This window comes from Nansenia antarctica (assembly GCF_963989245.1).
Source record: "Nansenia antarctica genome assembly, chromosome: 16".
Lineage (NCBI taxonomy): Eukaryota > Metazoa > Chordata > Actinopteri > Argentiniformes > Microstomatidae > Nansenia > Nansenia antarctica.
The window spans coordinates 18,804,271-18,815,149 of NC_137686.1; the positions used below are offsets into that span (position 1 = coordinate 18,804,271).

At 40.6% G+C, this 10,879-nt stretch overlaps 1 protein-coding gene across 1 annotated transcript; it reads right to left on the minus strand.

Annotated features, from left to right (window-relative positions):
• Positions 1 to 2,522: 2,522 nt before the first annotated feature.
• Positions 2,523 to 10,356, minus strand: LOC308172061 (kell blood group glycoprotein-like; the record flags this gene model as incomplete). Its single annotated transcript, XM_080546972.1, has 13 exons — positions 2,523 to 2,666; positions 2,865 to 2,954; positions 3,079 to 3,239; positions 3,384 to 3,451; positions 3,615 to 3,704; positions 4,113 to 4,210; positions 4,505 to 4,603; positions 4,818 to 4,913; positions 6,054 to 6,168; positions 6,546 to 6,706; positions 9,648 to 9,823; positions 9,992 to 10,118; positions 10,351 to 10,356. The coding sequence occupies 13 exons, from the start codon at positions 10,354 to 10,356 to the stop codon at positions 2,523 to 2,525; spliced, it is 1,431 nt and encodes a 476-aa protein (XP_080403098.1).
• Between the last annotated feature and the right edge of the window lie 523 nt (positions 10,357 to 10,879).

Sequence of the window (10,879 nt, forward strand, 5' to 3'; positions counted from 1 at the left end):
AGCTCCATTAATGGTCCTATAAATAAAAATCATCTATTCCCTCCCTCCACTTTGGATTCCGCCTTCTTGCTCTGGAAGGACAGAGGCCTTACAAACTTTTCGAACCTCTTTGAGAATAACATTTTTTGTAGTTTCGAGATGATATGCACTAAATATGACTTGCCCCGGAGTAATCTCTTTCGTTATTTCCAGATCAGAGACTTTGTGAAAACCCAATACCCCTCTTACCCCGAAATGCCACACAACCAACCCTGGGAAAATCTTATGGCGTTCACACCAGGTCAAGAAGGCCTTATCTCAAATATATACCACTCTCTCACTTGTCTCGACACACACTCTCTAACCAAAAATAGGAACAAATGGGAAACTGAACTCAATGTAAACTTCACTGACGAGTGGTGGGATGGAGCGATAGACCGCATTAACACCTCAACCTCTTGTGCCAGATTAGGCCTTATTCAATTCAAAGTCTTCCATAGGCTTGCTTCACTTTTGCAAATCTAAACTCGCAGCGATATATCCTGATGTAGAGGACAAGTGTGAACGATGTGCTTTATCCCCAGCCAATCTTACCCATATGTTTTGGTCATGCCCTAGGCTGGTAACCTTCTGGACTACTATCTTTAAGATACTGACAGAGGTTTTCTCTGTTAATCTCGAACCCTCACCCCAGATAGCCATATTTGGAGTTCCACAAGATTTCAGTCTCCTAACCACCAAAGTTTCTAATATAGTAGCATTTACTACACTGCTGGCAAGGCGTAGAATTTTACTAGGATGGAAATCTCCAACTCCTCCTTCAATAGCCATGTGGCTTACAGACATAATGCACTTCCTAAAGTTAGAAAAGATTAAGTTCACGCTTAGAGGTTCAACAAAAAAATTCTACTGGCACTGGCAACCGTTCATTACATATTTTGAGAACCTGACAGCACTTCCTACAAACTGATACTTTTGTAACCAAGCAGTTTGTTGTCTGCCTTGGCCTCTGAGACCATGACATTTCCAAATAAAACTGACACTAACTTACCTATGAATATATTGTAGCTCATGATCTGACGCCTGAATATGACTTATGTAAGCAGCAATCTCCTACTACATCATTTATACAACCTAGCAGAATTCCTTATGATATTATTTCCCCCCCCAATTTTTCTTCTACATTTTATTGTTATAATTTGTTCGTGTATATGTATATATGTATATATGTATGTATGTATGTATGTATATATGAATATATTTAAAAATATATATAATTTCTTATAATTTAGTTTTTATCTATTTCTTTACTTAACTTTTTTTTTGGTAACTTGTTTATATGTGTGTGTGACTGGATGGACAGATCTATATGTATATATGTATGCAGACATGTTTAAGAGGGAGGGGTGGGTGGAGGGCAGGGAGAAAAACAGAAAATATTCATGCCTTTTTCAATGTACATGACATCTATACTGGAATAAAAAAATATTATAAAAAAAATAAAAATAAATAAATAACAATTCTACTTTTCCAACGGTTGATCGAGAACGTATGAACTGAGCTGTTCTACGCATGACCCCGGAGGCAACGTGATTGGGCACATTCATATATACAACATACCATGATCAAAAGCCTAGGCTTCATGCAGCATTTTCAATGAGAAATGCTCTCCCATAAGAATGACAGAAAATTACTTTCACCTCAAAATTAACTTTATTTTTGCAGAAATATCAGCCACACGTACAGTTATACAATATTGTACATTGATGTTCATTTACATATTTACACACACACACACACACACACACACAGGGCCGCTGCTGGACATTTGGGTGCCCAAATGGATAGCGCTAGCACTAATGGTGGTCTAAACATTTTCTAATGGTGCCTATTGTAGTTGTGCTTCATCTTAAATGTAAATAATTAATCATTAAGATTATTATGATGATCATTAGGTTGTTTTGGTGCCCCCTCCGGGCACTTGGTGCCTTACGCACAGCGGGTAATCATAGGTGTATTTATGAATGAATGAATGAATGAATGGTCTTTATTGTCATTAATATAGTACAGGTACCATACAACGACATTTGGGAGGGGTGGCTCCCCTGGTGCTAAAAACAAGAAGGGAAAAGAGCTGGTTTACATAAATAAAGGCTATGTACACTATCTACTATACTATACTATACAAATAAAACACTGTGCTGTACTCTATGCTATGCTATACCTATTCTAACATTTCCTATTCTCTGAACCTTATGTACCCTATGTGTACCTTATGTATGTAGCGGTGGCCCTGCACACACACGTAGCCTATTATTCCTTGACTAAAGACTGTTTAATCCAATCAGGATGACACACCCTCCCCACGGAGCTCCTCACCAGAACTGTAATGATCTCCTTATGGACAACATGCTCATAACATACTCTGCTCAGCAGACACTATTCTCACTTATCAGACAATCTAGGTGGACCTGATGTTTTGCTTGCCATCAGTCATGAATGGGGATAGACAACCACCAGGAGTTGTGATTATAGGGCTTTGTTCAGCATGTCCGTACGAGCTGTTGGGGTTTGTTGGGGCAGGTCAGGTTCATAGGACAGAAGTCAGAGTTCCCACAGATGACAGTAATCAAGAAGGCAGGCTCAAAGGGCATGAACTCATGGTACGGGTCAGAGTCACAGTTTATCTGAGAGAGGATGAAAGCGAAGCAATTATGACTACAGATTAAATCCAATTAGTTCACTAATAGTGATTTGATGCAGATACAGTATTACATTGGAACCAAGTGGGATATACAAAGTCCTTTATAGTTCATACTAACATTTGTATACTTAGTAATGGGTTGATTTGAAGCTATACCATGATCATTCTGTGTTTAAAGTACCTGAGAAAATGAGGTAAGGAACAAATGAGAGTGAGAGAGGCCTGACAGAGAGGAGTCACCAGGACGCATTTTCAAACTCTGATTGTAAGCCTGACAAAAGGAGGGAGGGGGATGGGGGTGAGCATAAAATTAGACACATAATAATAATAATAATAATTCCAATAGCTCCTGACTGAAATCTGAGTACCGGTAATGGTAAAACAGACAAACTGACCTGTAGCGCCATCTGCAGGGCAGAGTATTGCACCCACATCTCTTGCTGCTGAGCTGGTGAGAGAGTGAAAGCCCCCACTCTCCCTGGCCCCTCTATCATACTGAGGTACTGAGCCCACATACACTCCCCCACTGCCTGGACCGTCTCACTCTGAGAATGGACTGCAAGAAGAGGGAGAGGTTTAAAGATAGTGAAAAACAAACACGCAGATACAGACACATGCACACACAGAGAGTAGGCAAGTGGAGTATATCATTATAGAATCAGATAGCACTGGGAGATAGAAGAAATGGCATTTTCCTTACTGTCTGGCAAAAGGAGATGGAGTATGTCTTTAGCCAACAGAAACCCCAAAACCCCATAGTTGACAGCCCTGTCACAAAAAACATACAACAACCGTTATCTCGGTTTACATATCACACCCCCGTGCTTTTCAAATACCTACAACATTTTTATTTAAGGTACTGGATGAATCAGAAGGTCCGTTACCTGGGAAACGTGGGGTGGAAGAGAGGATGAATCAGAAGGTCCGTTACCTGGGAAACGTGGGGTGGAAGAGAGGTGGGACAAACACTCCCATGGGGAAAACAAGCTTGTTGCCAGAGAGAAACGGGCTGATGGACAAACTGGATATGGAGAGAGAGAGAGAGAGGCATTCTTCATTGGTTTGAAACATCACAGTCTCCAGTGCAGACTACACCTTTGCTGACATTTTTTTTCAAGAAGTAAATGGTAAATGGACTGCACTTATATAGCGCCTTTATCAAAAACGCTTTACAACGGCCTCTCGTTCACCCATTCACACACACACCAATGGCGGCAAGCTACCATGCAAGGCACCGGCCCGCTCACTGGGAGCAATTTGGGGTTCAGTGTCTTGCCCAAGGACACTTCAACATGTGGCCAGCCGGGGCTCGAACCACCGATCTGCCAACCTTGCGATCAGTAGACGCCGACTCTACCTCCTGCGCCACAGTCGCCATACACACTTACATATCAACTTACATATCGCCACAGCCGCCGTACACACTTACATATCAACTTCCTCAGGCTGGGAGAGGAGTTTGTTTCGTCTCTTCTGCTGGAGGGAGAGCATCTGGATATAGTCGGAGAAGTAGTCGCTGATTGTCACCTAAGTGTAGAAGAGAACATACTCTCAGTGATAAGTGTAGATAGGACAAGATCATGTTTTACATTGACCTGTGCTGTGCTGTGCAGCTAAACTGTACCACTTTTAGTCAAATAGTCTACCTTTGAGAACAGCTGGTTGAGTTCTGCTTCACTGAGAATCTCTGTTTTGGAGTTAGATTTTGAACCTGGAAAAACACAGATCTTACATTTCAAATGGTTAATACAACGTTTTTGTTGGTTTTGAATCGCATGGATCAGTAAATTGCCTCCATGTTTTTTTTCATTTTTTTTTTACCTTATTCAAAACAAACATACGAGACTCCTCATCTCTCCACTTAAGTTCAGCTAGTTTGGACATGAAGGACGAATACATTTTCTGAATCATCTCTTCTACCTGCATGAAACAGAAAATGCTTCATCAATACACTCTGCTATAACGTTATGCAATATCATGCTTTGCTATTCTTTCAGATTGAAAGAGGTTATGACAAACTCATTGAAAATACAAGTATGTGTGCAACAAGCCCCATAACTGGAGTGATATGGTAGCAATTATAGTCAATCCTCTTCAGATTCCACTCTCTTCCCTCTCTCTTTGTGCTCCTCACCTCTCTGTGTTCAGTCCTCTCTCTAAGTAGGTGTGTGAGGACGTCATCAAACCCTCTCTCAGTCTGTAGGACACACTGCCTCCAGCGGGGTACCGCCTGCATAGAACAACCATCATCATGAACTCCATAACAAAAATAACACTCATTCTAGTCACTTATAACAAAAATAACACTCATTCTAGTCACTTTATAACAAAAATAACACTCATTCTAGTCACTTATAACAAAAATAACACTCATTCTAGTCACTTTATAACAAAAATAACACTCATTCTAGTCACTTATAACAAAAATAACACTCATTCTAGTCACTTTATAACAAAAATAACTCTCATTCTAGTCACTTATAACAAAAATAACACTCATTCTAGTCACTTATAACAAAAATAACTCTCATTCTAGTCACTTATAACAAAAATAACACTCATTCTAGTCACTTATAACAAAAATAACTCTCATTCTAGTCACTTAACAAAAATAACACTCATTCTAGTCACTTATAACAAAAATAACACGCATTCTAGTCACTTTATAACAAAAATAACACTCATTCTAGTCACTTTATAACAAAAATAACACTCATTCTAGTCACTTATAACAAAAATAACACTCATTATAGTCACTTATAACAAAAATAACACTCATTCTAGTCACTTATAACAAAAATAACACTCATTCTAGTCACTTTATAACAAAAATAACACTCATTCTAGTCACTTATAACAAAAATAACACTCATTCTAGTCACTTTATAACAAAAATAACACTCATTCTAGTCACTTTATAACAAAAATAACACTCATTCTAGTCACTTTATAACAAAAATAACTCTCATTCTAGTCACTTATAACAAAAATAACACTCATTCTAGTCACTTATAACAAAAATAACTCATTCTAGTCACTTAACAAAAATAACACTCATTCTAGTCACTTATAACAAAAAATAACACTCATTCTAGTCACTTATAACAAAAATAACACTCATTCTAGTCACTTTATAACAAAAATAACTCTCATTCTAGTCACTTAACAAAAATAACACTCATTCTAGTCACTTTATAACAAAAATAACTCTCATTCTAGTCACTTAACAAAAATAACACTCATTCTAGTCACTTATAACAAAAAATAACACTCATTCTAGTCACTTTATAACAAAAATAACACTCATTCTAGTCACTTATAATAACAAAAAACAACAACAACAAAAAACTAGTAGTGCATGTATGCTTACCTCCGTATCCCCTTGGGCTAGAGTGAACTTCCTGTCTGTCTCTGTGAATCTGGAGTCCAGTGCAGGTACGACCTTGTGCAGCAGACTGAGGACCATGTAGGTGTGAAGAGGGCCACTGAGGATGGAGAGAAGGGGGGGGGGGAAAGACTGATCATGACGTTAGAATTATAAGGTTCTATCTCCATTTTTGTCAAAATTTAGTTTTTTTTACATAATCTGATCCATTAGGTGTTTATTAATGCCTGTGTGGTGTTATTTCTAAAATGTTGACATTTTTTAGTTAGTAATTAATCAAATACAAAGGTTCCATCTCACAAAACATAATGGAATGTAAAAACGTTGACGCTCAATATCTCAGAACTGCCCTAAACGGAGATAGAACCTTCTCATTCTAAGCTCACGATGTGTTGGTGAGCAACCTTGCCTTGGACTCCCATAACTACCCTGGACTATCAATGACCCAGGTTCAGTTACCTAGTTGGTTTACAGTACCTGGCCATCAATTCACGCTTGTTTAGCCATTTGTTGATGATGCGGGACATGTGGGTGATGTAAGGGAGGTTGTGCAGGAGGACATGGTCCCATTGGCTTATATTATGGGGATGGAAGGTGGCTTGTAGACAGCCCAGCCAATCAATGGCAGGGGCCAGGGTCTGTGTACAAAAATGACATAGAAAAGGCTCTTTTACTACAGGCACAAGCACGGGCAACTACAAACACATCAGTTTGGTTTTAGGGAAGGGGAAGGTTAGGAAGGGAGAGAGAGAGACAGACAGAAACACACACACACACACACACACACATGCATGTATGCATGCACACACATTTTAAATGCTTTATTTATGTCCACATACATGTACAATTCTAAAGGACATAAATAATAACAGTGCATTTTGATATTATGGAAACAGTCTGTTGCAGTAGTGCTGAGCCAACAACCAGTTCTGCCACACATAGGATGTTATTCACACCAGATGATACCAGTGGGTTGACAGATCCAGTATCAATACTGTAAAACAGACAGTATCTAGCTCATGGGTACAAGAAGCACCGCCTTCTCCATATTGAGCTGTCTCTGTCTCACACTCACACTCCTGAGAGAGCTCTCTGTCTCTTGACACTGAACTCACTGTAGAAACACAGGCCTGATCCATCTCCTCCTCCTCCTCCTCTTCTGCTCCTTTATGCTTTCCTCTCCTCCCTCTCTCTCTGGTGGTGGGGGTGGTGGAGGTGACAGCATCTCTATTGGTCTTATGCACAGGCTGTCCGTGAGGAGCTGCTGGCGTGGCTCTGAGTCTGTATTTAATCCCGGTGCTGGACCTTTCGCTTTGGCTCCGACTCTTTTTGGCTCTGGGCTCTTCGTCTCCACCGTCATCGTCCTCATTGTCTCTCTCTCTGGATCTGTCTTTGATGTTCAGCCTCTTTTCTCTGGTTTGGGCTCTGGATGGACCCGCAGTGTTTCCGGTTGTGGGTCCTTCACTGGATCGAGGTCTCGATTTACCTTTTGCTGCTCTCCCCCTTGGGTAATAGGCTATTCTGTTAGTCCTCAGTCTCAACGAGTATGGAAACGCTTGCGCCTCTGTCTCACACTCCTGAGAGAGCTCTCTGTCTCTTGACACTGAACTCACTGTAGAAACACAGGCCTGATCCATCTCCTCCTCCTCCTCTTCTGCTCCTTTATGCTTTTCCTCGCTGAGATTGGCCTAATGTCGCTGTCCGTGCCAGTGGTTCTGGACCAAAAGTGTTTGAGAGAGATAGAGAGGGAGGGTTTGTGATGTGATGTCAAGTGCTTGTGTGACAAAAGTGTGAAAAGAAAGTGTGTTGTGAGTTTACTATGGAGGATGGAAACGGTGTGTGTCTGTGTTGTGCGTGTGTGCGTTTGCGATGTTGAAACTGGACTTGTAGATTTCAGCAGGTTGGCTACTTGAAAAGATCTTAGTTCAAAAAAGATTGAACAATGAGCACCCCTGATATAGTCGAAACTGGCAACTGTTTTTTTTGTTTTTGATAATCTGATCACAAAGTGACACTACAGTTTATTAGCGTGTTCTAGGCCATCAAAATTGCATTTCCTTGAAACTGCGTTCACTGATAGCGTGTATGTGTAATTATGTGTATTTCTATATCTTATGCTTACCCAATCTAAAAGCTCACGGCACGTGCCTGACACACACATATATGGACACGCCCCCCGCCCCCCCCAGCTATGTCTCGTGTTAAACTGTTTCCTCTCCCCCCCCTCTTTTTCCTCCGTTCTATGACGAGAGCAAGATGGCCGCGCCTCTGTTCAGCAGCTAGTCGCTTTGTCTCTCCTTTCTGTTTGTCATTGTCTAATCATTGATGTTTCAAATTATATGTAAAGCACCCTGTGCATTCGTGCTGAGAAGGGTGCTATATAAATAAAGTTTTACTTACTTACTTATATTATGAAATATGCCTGTGTGATTATGTCTATGCAACGGTGAAGCCAAAGGAAAATTCCCACATTGCACAGACAATTAATTATTTTCTATTTTCTACCATCTTTAATGCACACCACACTGCACTAATTCATGAATTCTGCAATACATCACTCTCCTCTCATGGCGTCTCCGAACCATTTCCTTCCCATACACTTCCTACATTCCTGCAGCTCCTTTGACCTCTGTCCCTCCTGGCCTCGATCTGCCATCGCCTGGCTGGGGTCAGTCCTCTCTCTACACCGGCTGGCCTTTGTCTGCATGGTACCGTAGTAATACTATAGTAACCTCTACGAATGACAGGCCAATGAGAAAGTGATCTGTTACTATGACTACATGATGAATGCTTAGTTCATGTACCAGAAATATAAATAAATCAATTAACCCTATCCCTAATTTAAACATGTGACAATGTAGCCTGACTTTATTATACACAAATGGGAATACAAACAAATATCTACAAAGATAATACCACAGATATGATCTATGGTTAATTTTTGCTAAATGACAATTTATTCTATATGTTATTTGTTATTTTCATGGTTATGAACCTAAATGAATAGTTATCACTATGTCCATCATATGGAGATTGCAAACTACAGTAGTACAGTACATATTCCACATAATAAGCTTCGGTTTACACTGTGGTACTGTGAGTGTGTTTTGTTTTTCCTGAAGAAAAAAACCCTGCTTTATATTATATTATTATATTAGTCTTTAAGCAGCAGAGGTTTCCACTCCTGATGCTGTCGGTCCAGAGGGATTATACACGTGGTTGAAGAACGACATGTCGTCTTCTCCTATGTGTTCTGAACTCTGGAAAAGGATGTAAAAGCTTAGTGTCTCTACAGTCTCAGACACTATTTAGACAACCATTTACAGTAGAAAAATACTGATTTCATAATGTCATTCTGAACTCTAACTAATCACTTGTTTTACTTACATCTGTTCTGTCAAAAAGATGAAAAACATTATTTTCGTTCTTCACTTCATTGTCAATTAGTTCAGGTTCGCTGCTGCTGTGGATACATTGATACATGATCTATTATGACCTCTATCACCATCACTGCATACATCAGAATAACCATTAGTACTTTGCAAACAAAAATATCATCGTCATCAACAACGACATTACCATCAGCATCATCATCATCATCATGAAAAACATTACTAAAAACATAATTAAGAGCTGCTTCATCATCATCATCATCACGTACGTGATTGAATATTTCCGAAGGACATAGAAGACCGCGACGATGATACATCCCAGCAGCAGAGGGAGACACACTCCTAACCCCACAGCCAGCTTAACTGTACACAGAGGAGCCCACCTGAGGGTGAAACAACACTAGCAGTACCAACGTCAACACCGCCATCAAATTCCCATTCATAGTGACAACATTTGATACTAAAATATGAATACTGTGGATGAATTAGTTCAAGCTTGAGGTAGCACAGAAGAGAAAGGGGGATGCCTACCGTCTATTGCAGGGGGAGGGGGAGGGGGAGACAGAGTGGGAGACAGACAGGGGCCCGGTCGGACTTTGATGTCATCCAGAGCCACGTCCCGACCGGGACCGCTGCCCTTCTGGTACACAAACACAAACTGTGGAGAATGAAGAGGTCAGAGGTCACAACTACACATCACACAACTCATAAACATAAAACCAGGAACAAAACATAGAGGAACAGTGCATAGGTAGGTATATACACAGTAGTTATGGTTTTATATCTAGTGATCATTCTATGTCCTAAGGAAAGCCAATCATAGACTTCTATTTTGACTACATAATGTGTAGGTATGTGCAATATGTCTAGCGTATATGTGTACAGTTTACGGCCATACCACCCTGAATACGACCTGTCGTAAAAAGTGCGGTTTAGCAGCGAGAGCGTTTGAAATTTGTTTGTGTGCATGAGAGTTTAAGTGTTTGAATATTTGCGTAGTTTGTGTGAGTGAAAGGAGAGTCAGTGTGTGAGAGTTTATTCCCCCAGCAGCTTGCTGTTAGGGGGGATATTTTTGTTTTTTCGTTTTGTTTGTACACGGAAGGCTCAACATGGTGAAGACACGCGGAATGACAGACGACACGGAGAATGACACGGACACAGGCAATACGAAAGAACCAGAGAAAGAACGAGAGAGCGAAAGAGAAGAGATGGAGAGACAGAAAGTAAGAGAGGAAATTGAAGGGTTTATAAGAAAGGAGAAAGAGAGAATCGCGAGGGAGAAACAGGAGGCGGAAGCGAGAGCACAAGCAGAGCGAGAGGTCCCCGCATACAGCAAAGAACTGACGGTAGCGGTGGAACTGGTCGGCGAGGAGAGGATCACAATGATGGCACTGCTACGGGCGACGAAGGAGGTGTGCG